The sequence below is a fragment of the Ctenopharyngodon idella genome, chromosome 12, assembly GCF_019924925.1.
Source record: "Ctenopharyngodon idella isolate HZGC_01 chromosome 12, HZGC01, whole genome shotgun sequence".
Lineage (NCBI taxonomy): Eukaryota > Metazoa > Chordata > Actinopteri > Cypriniformes > Xenocyprididae > Ctenopharyngodon > Ctenopharyngodon idella.
Window position 1 is genome coordinate 21,301,572 of NC_067231.1, and position 18,009 is coordinate 21,319,580.

General features: G+C 36.3%; 1 protein-coding gene across 2 annotated transcripts in view; it reads left to right on the top strand.

Moving 5' to 3' along the window:
* The window catches only part of stxbp4 (syntaxin binding protein 4), a 40,411-nt gene extending 23,055 nt beyond the window's left edge, over window positions 1–17,356 (top strand). For both annotated transcript variants that reach the window (XM_051914780.1, XM_051914781.1), the window contains 5 exons: window positions 377–493; window positions 2,646–2,695; window positions 6,700–6,842; window positions 13,935–13,992; window positions 16,227–17,356. In XM_051914780.1, the coding sequence (XP_051770740.1) occupies window positions 377–493; window positions 2,646–2,695; window positions 6,700–6,842; window positions 13,935–13,992; window positions 16,227–16,335 (477 nt within the window). In that variant the 3' untranslated portion in view covers window positions 16,336–17,356. The remainder of the gene's footprint in view (window positions 1–376; window positions 494–2,645; window positions 2,696–6,699; window positions 6,843–13,934; window positions 13,993–16,226) is intronic.
* The last annotated feature ends 653 nt before the right edge of the window (window positions 17,357–18,009 follow it).

Consider the following 18,009-nt stretch of genomic DNA (forward strand, 5'->3'; position numbering starts at 1 on the left):
AGCATTTATGTTTTTGTTTTTTTTTATTAATAGCTATTTATGATTATGTAGGATAAAATTTTTGTTTTCTTAGTTTTTGTTGCAATTGCTTGTGGAAAAATTGTTATTGCAGTCTGTATTATTCTTATTTTAGCACACCAACCTTCAAGAATTACGCTAAAATATAAGTAATGTATAAAACACTGTACTGACAACGCAATTTACCATGTCCAGTGGCACATCTCCAAAGTTGATTTTCTGACAGTATTATTTTGCAGTTTTAATTGCAAATATATATTTGACAATTTCTGAATCCATGTCATTTTGATGTATAGATAAAAGTAAATTTTAATGTTGTTTAATATGTAAATGTTGTTTAACTCTAATATTCACACAGGATGATCTACAAGATCTGAGAAAAAGGATTTCTGTACTTGAATGCCAGCTACGGAAGAGTGAAACTGTAAAGAAGGATTTTGAAACCACTACGGGTAAACTTCTGCAGTTTGTGGAGGTGATGTATATTCATTTTCAATTAAGTTTAACCAGCTGCACAATTAATTCACATCCTCTTATCCTAACATAAGGTTTCATCATATAAATTGCTCATGTTGAATGGCTCAGGATGTTAAATTAATTATATTAGAATTTGCACTTCATATGTTGATTTGATCAGAAAAGCTGAGTGTCTGGAATGCTCTTCTGATGACAACTATCAACTCAGGCTCATATGAAGTGGGCAAATCTAGTCACGCAAGCATAGTACATGTACTTCATCATTCCAAGTGTTCTTGCAAACAACACAGGTGTTTTTTTAACTAGTAATTAAAATAGTTAACATAAAATGTGTTGTAACCCTTTCATTAGGCACCTATGGGAAAAAAGAAAAATGTCACAAAATAAAAAGAACGTGACATCAGTATGCAGTACCAGTACCAGATTCCCATAAATCAATTATCACCCTGTTGGACTGTGTAAATCATAGATTTGTCACAGAACACAGGAAAAACTATTGCAGAACCTTCCTAAATAATTCTGTGCTTTACATCTGTCCACTGCTTAAGAACAATGACATTTAAAGAAGACAGTAATATATAATTATGATTTGGATGTAGCATTGCACTCTTTATTGTTAATGGCACTTCAGTAACTTGTAAATATCTGTTTACTGTATAGTGGACCCCATGCATCAGATTTGATTTTGATTGCAATTTTATTATGTTAATGTGCTTATATACCTACAGTATATACAGTATGCCACCTATAAAACACTGTTTAATAATATTTTTTTCTTTATTATTATTATTATTATTGCTATAAAAACCATTATTATTATTAATTTAAAATTTCTAACTTTGTGCTAGTAGTAATAATATACACCGATCAGACATAACATTATGACCACTGACAGGTGAAGTGAATAACACTGATTATCTCTTCATCAAGGCACCTGTTAGTGGGTGGGATATATTAGGCAGCAAGTGAACATTTTGTCCTCAAAGTTGATGTGTTGGAAGCAGGAAAAATGGGCAAGCGTAAGGATTTGAGAGAGTCTGACAAGGGGCAAAATTGTGATGGCAAGACGACTGGGTCAGAGCATCTCTAAATCTGCAGCTCTTGTGGGGTGTTGTGGTCAGTATCTATCAAAAGTGGTCCAAGGAAGGAACAGCTGTGAACCGGCGACAGGGTCATGGGCGGCCAAGGCTCATTGATGCACATGGGGAGCGAAGGCTGGCCCATGTGGTCCGATCCAACAGACGAGCTACTGTAGCTCAAATTGCTCAGAAAGTTAATGCTGTGCAGTGCATCACAGTTTGTTGCGTTTGGGGCTGCAGAGCCGCAGGCCAGTCAGGGTGCCCATGCTGACCCCAGTCCACTGACGAAAGCGCCAACAGTGGGCATGTGAGCATCAGAACTGGACCACAGAGCAATGGAAAAAGGTGGCTGGTCTGATGAATCACATTTTGTTTTCGCTTACCTGGGGAACACATGGTACCAGGATGCACTGTGGGAAGAAGGCAAGCCGATGGAGGCAGTGTGATGCTTTGGGCAATGTTCTGCTGGGAAACCTTGGATCCTGCCATCCATGTGGATGTTACTTTGACACGTACCACCTACCTAAGCATTGTTGCAGACCATGTACACCCTTTCATGGAAACTGTATTTCCTGGTGGCTGTGGCATCTTTCAGCAGGATAATGTGCCCTGCTACAAAGCAAAAATGGTTCAGAAATGGTTTGAGGAGCACAACAACGAGTTTGAGGTGTTGACTTGGCCTCCAGATTCCCCAGATCTCAATCCAATCGAGTATCTGTGGGATGTGCTGAACAAACAAGTCTGATCCATGGAGACCCCACTTCGCAACTTACAGGACTTACAGGATCTGCTGCTAAGCAGGCTGGCTCTTGGTGGCAGATACCACAGCACACCTTCAGTGGTATAGTGGAGTCCATTCTTTGAAGGGTCAGGGCTGTTTTGGCAGCAAAACGGGGACCAATCCACTATATTAGGAAGTTGGTCATAATGTTATGCCTGATCAGTGTATATAGTAAATATAATAATATAGTAATATAATAAAATAAAAATGGCACTGTTTTAAATCTTTATGCAAAATCATTTAATTTAAATGGACTAATCTAATCACCTAAATTTTTTTAAACCCCACAGGCTGTCCAAGGCTTCCTCTCTGAAAACCAAAGCGGTCCAAGCGGCTATAGGTAAGATAATTATTCTTGTACTCTTATCAGTCTTTTGTTAAGGGAGACCTAATGATTCCACTGAATCCTAATCTAATTTGGAGTATTCCCAACAGTGATACTACACTTCACTAGCAACAGGTGTGTAGAAAAGAATTATTTAATAACAAAGACACTTTTCCTTTAGGGACCTTTACACAGTCATTAAAGTTTGCCTTTGATATTCTAGGAGGCTGTGTATTCACAAGTGTGTAAATGGTAACTTCTTTAAAGAATGAATCTTCTGCCTTATTTTCTATTATAAGAGAGACTTTGGGGGCACAGACAGACAGGGATAGTTAATGACTAGAGGTCAGTACAACACCTTCCTGTGGCAGTGATGTTGATTTGGTCCAATCAACATGGCCCCCTGCACGTTCGGCCTTTTTCCCCCCTAATGATCATCCCCATTGACCGAAGAGGCCACTGTGCCTTCGTCTATTAGGGCTAGAAAATATTACACGTCCTCATAAATCAAAATGAAGGCTGTCAGCAATTTGCAGCCCAGAGTGTGCATAGGGTTTTTCTTTTTGAGGGAGGGTGCATGATGTTAAATGACCATCAGTTGAGCTTGTACTGTAAGTCACTTTACCTTGAATGCATCAGGTGAATGAAGGATAATTATTTACATGCTAAATGCTGTATGAGTCAATTTGCATGTTTTCTCAGGACTATTTCAGACTGGATGTGTAAGCAGAGCGTATTTTTTTAAACAGATTAGAGCATTTACACTGCTCACCAAGGCAGCGCGTAGCAGAAGTGCCAAGATTGTTTCGCACCAGAGTCTGTTTTTGTTGTGTTGCTCATGCTGAATTAAAGCCACAGTGCATTGTTCATGGTCAAAATGACGATGATGACTTAACCATTCAATCGAGGTCGACTTTCGGTCACTTTATGGATCATCATTCTCCATGCTTTATGATCTTTGACCGCTTCTTTCCATTCTTTTATGGGCATATTCATGTCGGCCTTGATTATGTCTAGCAACATGTTCTTTGACGTCCTCTTCTTCTCATCTCACTGACTATGCCAAGCATTGATGTGGTTTCCAAAGAATTAGCTTGCATGATATGACCAAAGTATGAGAGCCGCTGCTTGGTGATTTTTCCCTCCAGCGATATCTTTGTTTTGACTTGCTCTAGGACCATCTTGTTTGTGACCTTTGATGTCCATGGTATGCGCAGCATTTGCCTCCAACACCATATTTCGATAGCGTCAATTTTCCTTTTGTCCACCTTCTTGAGTGTCCAACTTTCACATGCATACGTGGAGATCGGGAAAACGATTGTGTTGATTATTTAGATCATTATTGCGCTGTTGATATCTTTGCTGTTCCCAATTTTTTCCATTCCTTGCATCCCATTGTGACCAAGTGCAATTCTTTTGTTGTTTTCCGTTCTCAACTTGCCGCTGCTGACAATTTTGGATCCAAGGAAGAGGAAATCTTGTACTGATTCACTTTCTTCATTGTCAATTGTAATGTGAACTATGCCGTTGCCTACTGTCGTCATTACCTTTGTTTTCTTGATGTTGAGGTACAGTCCCATGCGCTCACTTTCTTCTTTGACACTTTGGACCAGATATTCCAGGTTCTGTGTACTCCTGTAACCTTTGTTTGATTTCACTCTGTAAAAAATGTGCCATTCTGGTCTTTGCCATTCTGGGAGAGGAATGATGCCCGTGCCTGCGTCACCTGGGTGAAGACCGGCTGTGTAGTTGGCAACAGCTACATGTACACGCTGGTCCCAAACCCGGATAAATGGGGAGGAGTGAATAAAGCAATAGCAAACTACTCCACTGTCTTTGCCAAAATATTTTATGGATCACAACCAAATGTCTTCAAACATGGTGCTGGAAGGTGGGCCCCCGGGCCGGGAAGCACCCTACAAGGGACCAGGGAAGAGCAAAGACAAATTCTGAATGGCTCGGACCATTGTGACGCGGGTCAGAAAAATCCATCAAGACTCCTGATGCAACCCCATGCGTAAGAAATCATCGGCACTTTAAGAAGATTCACAACATCGGAAACTGGAATGTCCGCAGCATGAATGCTTGCAAACTCAACATCATAAAAAATTAAATGGAATGGCTCGAAACATGAAAAATAACAAATTTCACCATAAAATCATATAAGCGAGGTGTTCCATGTTTCACAGTCACCATATGACTTTCAGTTCTGTGAAAAAAAAAAAACATAAAATACACAAAAACACATTAATGCCACAAGTTTTTTGCCCAAACCTCAAAAGCCTGTTTAAATTTAAAAAATAAAGGTATGTATTAACCTTAAGATTACTTTTATCACATAAACTAAATACATCATGTTAAATGTATATATACTGTATAATGTGTGCGAGGGGAACATGGTCGCATCACAGCAGCATATGCTCATCATAAATCAAAACACGTTACATAAAGTGATCGGAGAACACCAGAAAAAGGTGGCACGATAGATGATACTCATCTGTGTTTGTAGTACACAAGTTGCTGTTCAGCTGTGCGCGACAATCACTGCCAGTGTAAAAGCACAATGGCCTTTGTTCATAATCTTCTGTTTCTTTTAATATATTCCAATCAGTTGCTATGTTTTCCAAGTACTTCATGAAGTTTCAAATTAATCTGCGCAACAAATCTTAAATATGTTTCAACATATGCAATAATTCAATCAGTCTAGTCCAATTCATTGCTGTTATGACCTGAAAAGTGTGGTAGTTTCATAATATGTTTTCATAACACTGGTCCATCCATGTCAGTAGGTCTGAATCCCCTTCCCCAAAAGTCCACCCTTTATTAGGAGTCTTGCTGGGCTCTTCTTTTATGCCAATCTGCCCAGCATGCTTTGTTCATTTCAGGTCGAAGGGAGTGCACTTTTCTACAGCTTTTATAACACGTCAGCTGAAATCAAACAAGACTGACACAGTTTTCAACCTGAGAGGGTTGTTTTTCATGAGAACAATCCAGCATAAAAAAAAAATTAAAAAAAATTATATTTTATTAAATAAAAAGTTACACTTTATTTTGATAAGTAACATTGCACCTACATGTCAACTAACTCTCATTAGAGTATTAAATGAGTATTAGCAGACTGTTAGGGGTAGGGTTAGGGTTAGTAGATCAAATTGACATATACTTCTAGTCAGTAGAATGTATGTTGGGGGAGCATCAAAATAAAGTGTTAGCAGATATTAAGCAGACAGTCTTCTAATACACTAACACTAATGAAAGTTAGTTGACATGTAGGTGCAATGCTACTTATAGTCAACAGAATGTCTAAAGAGTATGGAAGCTTGTTTCTGCCACTGAATAAAAAATAAAAAAGCTAACTGCGACTTTTTATCTCACAGTTCTGACTTTTTTTTCTGAATTGTGAGTTTATGTCTCACATTTCTAGCTTTATAACACGCAATTGCAAGTTATAAAGTCAGAATTGTGAGTTATATAGTCAAAATTAGGAGATATAAACTCACAATTCTGAGAAAAAAAAATCACTTTTTTTCCTCAGAATTGGACTTTATAACTCGCAATTGCAAGTTTATATCTCACAATTCTAAGAAGTCAGAATTGTATGAAAAAAAAATCAGTATTGCGAGTTTATATCATGCAATTCTGACTTTCTAACGCAATTGCGACTTTATATCACACAACTCTGACTCTGTAACTCGTAATTGTGACTTTATATCACGCAATTCTGACTTTATAACTCGCAATAGCGACTTTATATCACGCAATTGTGAGAAAAAAGTCAGAACTGCGAGATGTAAACTTGCAATTGTGAGAAAAAAGTCTGAATTGTGAGATAAAAATCGCAATTATCCTTTTTTTTATTCCATGGCAGAAACAAGCCCCCATAAAAGGGGACTATCAAAATAAAGTGTTCTCTACCAAAAAGTTTAGCGCAAGTTAGGTTAAGATTAAGGTTAACTAGTTAAAACGTCTGAAATTCCTTACATCATTTTTAATAAAGCATTGTGGTCTTTGTCTTTCAGTTCTCCTGGCGATCCAAAGTTAGCCACACAGTCTCAGACCGTGGCATCCCGAAGTGGGAAGAAACCACCCTGGACAGCATCTGCTCTTGCTGTGGAAGCTAAAGAACTAACTCATGCTGTCAGAAGCATTCTAGAGCTAGACTGTAAGTATAAGTGGTGTGTTTTCTGCTTTTTCAAACTGTCCAAATTGCAACTGTTTCTTATGTCATTTTGTCTGACCCTCATGTTGTTGTCTGAACCTTGACCCACTCTGTCATGTAAAAATTTATCTTACGGCACCAGCAATTTGTGCTGAACTGTGCTAGATGAGATGTTATCATTCATTATTGAAAGGTGGATGCACAATGTTATCTGTTAACAAAAATCTATTACAGCAAGAAATAGACTCTGGCAACATCTTTGGGTTAGTGTATGGTCTCATTTCTAACATGACTTTTTGACTTTGGTTTACCTTAAAAGCCACATTAAGTCTGCTCATTTAGCCATTGCATGAACCCCTGATCCCATTCAGCTTTGTAATTCTCCAGAAAATATGTAGCTTACCTTCCAGCAATGTTTGACCTTACGCAAATGCATCTAATGACGTGTAGAGGTCAAAACATTGGCAGTCTTTCCATAATTCCATCTCATTATGAGCTTCTTAAACCAGACACATTATAGCGTCATTATGACCAAGATAATGCTTATTGTTAAAATTTATAGAACCTATTCAGATAGAATTTGTTATGGAACATCTTTCTCCTTTTCAGCAGAGAGCCTTGTGATCTACATTTAAGTTAATTTAATAATCTGCTTGTTTGTTCTTTTTTTTCATATCCTGTCTGCTCAATTACTTATAATGTAAATGTTTTATATCTATTATATAACCACCTTAATTATAAAATCTAAGCCATTTAGATGTGTATTAGTAAAAAAAAAAAAAATAGGTCAATCCCATAAGAAAACTCAATACATGGTGTATTTGCTGCTAATACAAACCATTTAGATCTGATTCACCTCACTGCTGCAAACGTTGCCTGGATACAAAGCTACTGGAAAGCAATTGTCTGTCTTTGTCGCAATTGTATATGATGCCTCATATACACAAGATATACACATTTAGAAATGTGTCCTTGGGATAACATGTTTACATTATAGTTTTAAATTTATTTTAAGTTGAACATGTTTTTCTACACAACAATGATTGTTCATGTCATCTTGATTTGACTGACAGTGTTTACTAAATGAAAGAATACTATCTTGTTGGCCTAGTTAAATTGATCCAGCTTGTCAAAACATTACTGATAGTAGTCCATCCAAAGCGCAGTTCCTGTAAAAAAGAAGAAAAAAAACAAAAAAACAACAAGAGGCTACCTTTTCTTTCTCAGGATTTTTTCCTGATTAACATTGGATGTCCAACACACTCTCATAAAACTCTGAGTCATGAAGTAGAATGTCAGGTATTAAAAAAAGACCTGATATAGTGAGATTTAATAATAATATAGTCGGATAGTAATATTAACTGAAGTATCCTGTTCTTTGTATCTCAAGAAAGCATGTTGATCATATTCCTGATTACAGACCGGCATGATTTTCTTGCATGTTAAAGGAAAGAGACAGTTCACGGACTCGCTGCAACTCAGACAAAAGAGCATCTCTGGCCTCCTTATGTTCACTGAATACATGGTCTAAACAATGAGGTTAATCAATAATAGACTTGTTTTTCAACCATTTTCTCTTTTTGTCAAACTGCTTTTGAATAAATTCTGTGCAGGGAATATTTTTGTGAATTAAATTATAGGCCTATACCTGAAACTTCAAACCAGATTTTTGGGATTGAGGGCTCCAAATGAAATGAACAAACAAACAAAAAGCATATTGGTTGACCATCAATCTGAATTTTAGTGCAGGTCACATCCTCCTTAAAGGGATATTTCACCCAAAAATGAAACTTCTGTCATCATTTACTCACCCTCATGTTGTTCCAAACCTGAATGACTTACTTGCTTCTGTGGAACTCAAAAGAAAATATTTTAAAGAATGTTTTTTTTTTTTTTTCCCCACACAATGAAAGTAAATGGGGTCCAAAAAATAACATTGGATCCCATTGACTTTCATTGTAAAAAAATCATTTTCAGAATATCTCCTTTTGTGTTCCACAGACGAAAGAAAGTCATCCAGGTTTGGAATGACACATGACTGAATAAATGATGACAGAACTATCCCTTTAAAGTTGGCATGAAACAGAAGATGTGATAGTCTTTTGTTCCCTATTGTGATGTATATCCGAGTGAAACGGCTTCTCGAACAAGAAAAAATGTAGGGCTGGACTTGATTTTGTCCATCAGGAATTAAAGGGATAGTTCACCCAAAAATGAAAATTCTGTCTTCATTTACTCACCCTCAAGTTGTTCCAAACCTGTATAAATTTCTTTGTTCTGCTGAACGCAAATGAAGATATTTGGAAGAATGTTTGTAACCAAGCAGATCTCGTCCTCCATTGACTACCATAGTATTTTTTTTCCTTTTTTGGTTACAAACATTCTTCCAAATATCTTCCTTTGTATACAGGTTTGGAACAACCTGAGAGTGAGTAAATGATGACAGCATTTTCATTTTTGGGTGAACTATCCCTTTAATTGGATCATTGTTGTTTGCTATTTCTGTGATCTCATGTAATGACAGGTTGTCCCGCCCTCACGTCATCAGAGAAGAGATGAGATGTTGCTGCAAGAGGGAAGGGAAGTTATTTTGATTAAAGATTATGAGGGCACATTAATTAAAAAAAAAAAAAAAAAAAATCATGTGCACAGATAAATCATTGCAAATACTGCAGTATTCTATAAAATAATAAGAATTGTCAATTTTGATTGTAAGGTGACTTTAAAGTCTGTCTATAAAATATGATTTAGCAAATGGGACGATTTAGCAACTGTTTGTTGTTTCTAATGTTTCTTGGTAACTTAAATTTCCAAGGTACCAAATGATGCACAAAAAAACGGAGACGGACAGACGGATGGATTAAGGGAAGATAGAAGACTCTTGGGGTCAAAGGATCAGTGAAGCTGAGGGAAGAAAAAGCTAAAGTGATTGCTTAGGGGACAGAAAACGTGTTCCACACACCTGGCAGCATGTGACCTCTCAGCGAGTGATGCTCACGTTTTGGCTGAATGCTCCCCTGTGGGGGAGGACGAGGCAGGCTTTGAGTTGCACATGGAGGGCCACCCTCATCACACTGATTGAAACCAAAGAGAGCAACCTCAGCCCAGCACAGAGACAGACAGTGGTTTCCACGTGATGGATATTCTTTCAGCCATGTGACAGGCTGCGTACCACTCTGTTTCTCATCAATAAGACAGAGGGGGTGACATGCTTTGGAATAAGGATTTATAATATAAAAATGTGCTAGAATAAGGTTGTACATGCCTTATTTCATCATTTAAAGGGATAGTTCACCCAAAAATGAAAATTGTAATTATTTACTCACCCTCATGTTGTTCCAAATCCATATTACTCTATTTCTTCTGCAGAACACAGAAGGCGGCATTTTGAAGAACGTTGGAGAAATCACTGAGACATTTTTCAACATATCTTATTTTGTGTTCCACAGAAAAAAAAAGTCATACAGGTTTGGAATGACATGAGGATGAGTAAATGATGACATAATTTTCATACTGGCCCTTTAAGAGACAAAAACATCAAATCAGATTTGGGAAAGCTTCTGCTGCTCATCCCAATTATATCTGATTTACTGAGGCGTAATTTGAGACAGCTGAAATTGTCTTTTCAGTATCATAGTGTTGATCTAGTGAAATCATTCGCTCTTGGTTACTAGAGCAAGGCCTTTAGAAAACAAAGAGTTGATTGAATTAAAGAGGCATGTGATGAGCTATACTCTGTTACTAAGTCCCAAGGCTTAGGCAGTAACGGTTTGTGATCACTGTGGATACGTCAGAACACTCAATATAAACAACTAAAAATCACTAAGCTGGAATTTAAAGACTCAATTAGATTGACAGCCACTAAAAATAGAGATTAATGCAAGTTTTAGAAAACATTCTGTTTATATTCTGGGAAATGAGCATTGAAATCTCCCTTTTTTCTCAAGGCCAAAAATTAGTTATGATTAACCAAATGTTTAGGTGCGTTTAATTATGGGTTACCCAGCTAACTTTCACTAACGTTTTGTAAAGGTTATGCAAATGTTAGAACAAAACGTTCTTTAAAAACATTTATTGGAACATTCTTATAACATTATATACATTCTCGTAATGTTGAGAGAAAACGTTCCTAGAACAAAGATTTGGAACTTCCTAATGATATTATTTTTACTTGATGAACATTCTCATAACATTGAGAGAAAACGTTCTTAGAATAACATTGTCGGAACATCTTTATGATGTTGTTATTATTTGCTGAATGTTTTTGGAATGTTTGCATAAAATGTTGTGAAGTGAAACAATTCTTACAGTGTTTTGTCAAAGTCAATTTGTTTGTAAAGCGCTTTTCACAATACACAATTCAAAGCAGCTTTACTGAAAATCATGATGTTATAATGTTTATAATATCTTAAAATCTTCATGTCATACAGTCGCCTTTAGCAGATTTCCAGCTAACAGGAAACGTTTTCAGAATTTTGGCTAACGTTCTGGCAAGGTTCTCTCTTTCGTTAATAAAACGTTTGTTCAAATGTGTCTTTAAAAGCATTCTCAAAATTTGACCACAAAAACATTATTTATACATCATTCATGGAACGTATTTTTTGGAATGGTTTAGTTAGACGTTCATCTAACACATTTTAAACATTACTACTTGTTTGATCATTAAAGAGAATTGAAGAGAAAAGAACATGAAGTCACGACATGCATAAGGAACAAAAAATGAATGCAAGTTGTACATAAAATGTACAGGCAAGCAGGTATAATATCTGACTTCATTGAACTTAATGCATTACACTAAGCAATCAGGACTTCCCCTTCTGTAACAGCATTTCATCTGATTCTGAACTAAATTCTCTCATTTTCTGCATCTCATTTTTGAGGCCGCGTCCTCCGCAGGTCGCATTTGAAGGCTGCATTTGTCATCAAGGATGTATTATTTAAGTAAAGTAACCGTAATAAAATTGACTGTTATTCCTCGTGAGGTGTAAAATACGGTCATTTCTTTCTTACTTTGCAATCTAACAGTTACTTTTCTTAAATGAGACTGCCTCGATGATGTATGAAGCCTCCGAAATGAGACAGCTATTGTCTTTCTATTACTCACAACTCTGCGCATGCGCTCCATTCCACACCATTTTTAAACCCAACATCCAGACAACCGTTACACTCCAGTCTCTCTTCAGCCTGAAACATCACAGAGCATTTAGTAAAATGACAGTGTTTAAAAGTCTATATGAAACAGTTCACATATATAAAAGTAGAACATAATTTTGTGTTGTTTTCCTTTTCTATTGTGTTGTTTTTCACGTCTTGTTAGTTTTGACTTGTGTGCTGTCTAGTTGTATGTTTCAGTTTGTGTTCTTTTTTCCCTTGTTTAACTTGGTGTGGTTGTGTTTTTGGTTTCGAAAATGTAAGCGCTTTACGATTCCATGTTTTGGACTGTGTACTTCCCAGAGACTGTTACACAGTTTAGATTACAATAAAATGTGAATCTTAAAGTAAAGTCTTATCTGTTATTTCAAATATTTAATGCACTTAGAAACTTGTATACTCCAGAAAAAAAAAAAATGTAAACATAAATGTAAAATTATAAATGATGAAAAATGTTTGCTTTGTGTCAACAGTTTTTGGTACTTTTGTTCATTTGAAATCCATACCTGTGGCTGTAAGGAATTAATAGCTTACATTTTATCTATTTTTTAATCATTTGAATTAATATAAACAAATATAAGCAGGGCAGCTTATTGGCTCAGTGGGTAGCACTGTCACCTCACAGCGGCCTTTCTGTGTGGAGTTTGCATGTTGGGTTTCTTCCAGGTACTCCAGTTTTCCCTCACAATTCAAAAGACATTGACTGATCCTCCTGACGAACATACAATATCAGATAGACCAGGTCCATGACGATCTGGATATCACTCGGCTGCCGGATCTGTAAATGGCGAAGTCTTCTGTTATATGCTCTGCTCCGAGACTTAGGTTGAAATCCAAATTCAGTTTGATTTAGACAATCCAGAATCGTAATCCAACAATCCAAATAAGAAAACACAGGCAAAAAGGGTAATCAGAAAACCAGGATAATGCTCAGAAATGCAGTGTAACAACATACAAGACTTCGCAAAGACTGACAGAAAACACAGGGCTTATATAGGCAGGGTTAACAAGGGCAGCTGAATGTAATGAAGCATGAGTACAGGCAAAGGGTTATGGGAAATGCAGTTCATGAAGCAGTAAACGAAGACAGCAGTTGTGCCCTCTGGTGGCTTTGCATTCCAGACTGGCAGGCATGACAATGATAAGTGGAGCATTACTTGCTCCTCTTGCTTTCATACATTTTCCACTCATTTGTTAGTGGAAATGTAGACGACACAAAATTTATTGTAAATTCCCATAGGCGCTACAGAATATGTAGCCAGCGATATTTGTTTGTAGAAATTTGAGACCACATAAATTATTCTTTGGCCTTTTCTGTCAAAATGTTGATTGTGTGTGAAATCGAGACAGTGGGATACTCTGTGTATTCTTTTCTTCATTTTTTTTTCAAATAAGATCATGTTTCTGATGAGAAAGCCATTATAAAGTCATGTCAGGGCATTATGCCAGCAGACTTACTGTCACTAGTACTTCCTGCACGTACAGAGGGAGTGTCCAGATCAAATTCTGTCAGGGATTTGTTACCTCTTTTGGTGGCACGTACTAATGAGATTCTGACCGGTCTCATATTCAGCCTTCAATAGTGTCTGCTTACATTTTTGACTGAGATCCATTAATTAAAACCTGGCACACATCAGTCCTCTATCAGAAGCTTTTTCATTTCTAAAGCTGTGCATCAAAGATATTTATATATATATATATAAAGGTTTTATATATATATATAAAAATATCTTTTCAGATTATGCAGATATTCTAGGACATTTAGCGTATTCATGTCTGACCCCATTTGATCCAGTTGCCAGGAAATTCTCACGGTCACTTGCCTTTCAGGATCAAGAGGATCAGCAAGAAATGTTGCAATGCCATTTTTTTATTTGGGCTACAGACTTCTCATCTTGTTTGTTGTCCTCATGTAGAGTAAATGTGATCTCTCTTCGTTCACAGGTTTACCTTATGGCTGGGATGAGGCGTTCACTGCAGATGGAGTGAAGTACTACATAAAGTAAGTCATGAGACCTCTTCAGTTATCACACTTGCATACATTCACAAAATCAGTTTTTTTGTTTCTGCCCCCCTTTCCCAAAAGTAAATAACAGTTCTCCTGTTTTGAAGTGTACTTCATAAGTTGTTTGTGCAGGATGAGATATACAGTTTGACTTACAGTAAGCATTCTCAATAGATACATTAAAAAAGAACCACACTACAACCAACTATTCTGAACAAAATGACACAAAATTTCAGATATTGCTGTTGCGCTTTGAAAGCAGCAGACTCTTCGTATTGTTATTTACAAAATGTATATAACCTCATCTCTAGAGACAAGAAATACATCTCCCCTTCTTATGAGCAGGTTCTTTTATTTGCATAACTTTCAAAACAGCCTAGTTGAATATTGCAGACTTCTATCACTCTTTTGAGAGTTTTGATGTCGCACGCAACACCACACCCATGAGTCCAGCATTCTCCATTACACCTACACCAGCACCAGAGCATTCACCTCCATGCACAAAATGTCCTACTGTATGCATGTTTGTAGGTGTACTGTATGAACCATTCAGTAAATTTGGGTCAGTAAGATTTTTTTTTTTAAGTAATTCATACTTTTATTCAGCAAGGATGCATTAAATTGACTGAAAGTGACAGTAAAGAATTTTACATTGTAAATTATATTTCAAATGAATGCTGTTTTTTTAAACTTTCTATTCATCAAAGAATCCTTAAAAAATGTATAATGGTTTCCACTAAAATATTAACCAGTATGACTATTTTCAACATAATAAGAAGTATTTCTTAACTCTTTCCCTGCTAGCGTTTTTTTTTTTTTTTTTTTTAAACGTTGCCTGCCAGCGCCAGCATTTTTTATAATTTTCACAAAACGTTCATGGCCCCCAGAATATTTTGTTGTACGAATATCTGAACAATGAACATGCAATATATCAACAACAAACATTTTATTCTAGCTTCATGCATTCTTTTTTTTTATCAAAACTTGAATATGGGTACGTTTCATTTAAAAAAAAGCAACATCTTGAACAAAAAACTGAGAAAATCGTGTTTTTCTCAAAGACTACAACATGCATAAGCAATGCTTTTATCGCTTGTTTCTGCTTCTTTTTTTTGCCTGCGTTTTGATCCGGAGATTCTGTATTCTTTCAGAAGATGTGTTATAACGCCCCTACCATATAAATGTGAAAGCACGGAAAGCTGGAAAATTTCGTCAATGGCGGGGAAAGAGTTAAAGATTAGTTCACTTTCAAATGAAAATTAAGTTTTATTCACCCTCAAGCCATTCTAGGTGTATATTCTACTTTCTGATGAACACAATCGGAGATATTTTAATAAATATCCTAATGCATCCGAGCTTTATAATGGCAGGGGTCACGAGTATGAGCTGAAGAAAGTGCTTCCATCCACATCCATCCATCATAAACGTGTACTTCACACGGCTCCGAGGGGTTAATAAAGGCCTTCTGAAGCGAAGCGATGTGTTTGTGTAAAAAAATATCCATATTTAACAAGTTATGAAATAAAATATCTAGTATCTGCCGGACTGCCTTCTGTATTCAACGCATGAAGAAAGTGTAAAACTCTTGCAGTTCAAAAAGCTTACGCTACGTCCTACGCCTTCCCTATTCAACTTACGGAAAAAGTGTAACTGATGCGACGCGAGTTTACACTTTCTTCGTACGTTAAATACAGAAGGCCCGAAGCTGTGTGGAATATGTTTGTGATGGATGGATGCATGGAAGCACTTTCTTCAGCTCATGCTCGTGACCCCTGTTCACTGCCATTATAAACCTCGGATGTGTCAGGATGTTTATTAAAATATCTCAGATTGTGTTCGTCAGAAAGAAGAAAGTCATATACACCTAGGATGGCTTGAGGGTGAGTAAAGCTTGGGCTAATTTTCATTTGAAAGTGAACTAATCCTTTAAGCACAAATCAGCATCTTAGATTGATTTCTGAAGGATGATGTGACACTGAAGACTGGAGTAAATTCTGCTGAAAATGCCAGCAGAAGAATAAATGTTATATTTTAAAATAGATTATTACAATTTTAAATTGTAATAATATTTCACAATATTACTCTGTTTTTACTTTTGATCAAATCAATTTAGCCTTGGTGAGCAGAAGAGACTTCTTCAGAAATCTTACCAACCCCAAACTTTTGAATGGTAGTGTATCTTTTTTAATCAAGATGTCATTTATTAATTGGATGTTTATTTTTTCCTCCAGTCATGAAACTCAGACGACATCATGGACGCATCCTGTAATGAGATCTTTGGGTCTGTCAGAACCAAGAACGAATGACCAAACCCTGAACTCTCCGGAATCCACAGCCTAGACTGATATGAAACAAAGTTATATGTGCATTATAAAAAATGACAATCAGATAAAAATCTCCACATTCATTAAATGAATCTACAGACCCCCACACATGACATGCAGACAAAATATATATACAGGTATATATATATCGTGGCCACAAATTAAGAATTCATTCCATGATATACATATTTTTTTTGTCCGCACATCATGAGCAGGGCTCCGTATTAATCTGACTTTCAACATTAGCTGTTAAACTGATATTGAAATAGCAAATACTCCAGAGCTCTTTGATGGTTTGAGAGTTTTTAAGTGTTTTTGTGTCTGTCCACTGTTTTTCTGACATTTTAGGAATTTCCCCTCATGTTATACTCTATTCTGTACCTTGACAAAAACAATGGACAGACCCAATCTGTTTTTGGACTTTCAGAAAAAGTCAAACATAATTGCACTTGTTTGAAGTCAAAGGACATGGTCTCTTCGGTGAAGCAGGAACTTTGGAGGAACACAGTGAGTTAATCAGGATGGACTGTTTCTGTGATGTTCGTTCAGTTTGGCTTGTGTTTGCTGCTACTTTGATCCACTATTTGAAAGCATTTGTTCATACAGTAGATTTGTTGAAACAGGAATTTGTTTTCTTGTTCAAACTTCCTCGAACCAGCTCTGCGACAGTTCTTCGGGAATCATTGCACGGTTCGCTATAATTGTTCTCCATATAAAGATGCATTTTAATTCTGCTGTTATCCTTAGTGGACTTTCCAGCTATTATACATATAACTGTGAAAGTGTCTTCTCTTGCATGTGCAATTAGTTCTGCGCTTCCATTAGAAATGTGAGTTTAACGTACCCTAAGCCTTATGTGTACAATTTCTTGGAATATGACACAACATGGCGCATTTGCTTTGTTGTGAATTCACTCTGCCTAACAGCGTAAATTTAGCCTCAGAGATCTCTTTACGGTAGATCATGAAGAGTTATGTTTTTCCTTTAATGTGTGAATACTTTTGTGGTTGTATTAAAGATCAACTGATAAAAACCTATCCACATTTTTTGCCTTTTAAAAGAATATTACCTGGATCTGTCTATTTCAGGTTGAGTATACACTTCACAAGCACTTCACAACCTAGGCAAGAAATATTGATTTTTTTTCTCTCCATGGCAGATACTGTTATACAGTGTGCTGTAGATGCTTCATGCACATAAATGCTCTGCCATCCCATACAAAAACAGTCCTTTTAATTATGAATTATTAACTATTATAGTAGCTTAAATACTGAACACTGAACTAATAATATACTCAGTTCAAATTTATTAAATTAAAACACTGAGCAAAAAGATATCGAAAAAGAAAACCAATTTGACATTATTATCTGAAAGTATTTTGTATATGTTTTCATATATGATATTTTGGAAAGCATCATTCTCATCAAAATGTTCTATAAAAAAATTATAAAAACATATTAATTACATAATAATTACAGTAACAGTGATAAGTGAAACTCTTATTATAATATTTCATAATCTGATTATGTCAGATTGCTGAAAAAAACATAACTTAATTCAGGGATTAATAGCCTAGACATCATTAGCGAGTTTTGGTACGACGTGTCCTCTTAAAAGATTTCAAAAGATGACAGTTATGATAATGAATTAATCATTCCGGAGTAGTTACAGGTTTCTGTTTAGGTCTGCT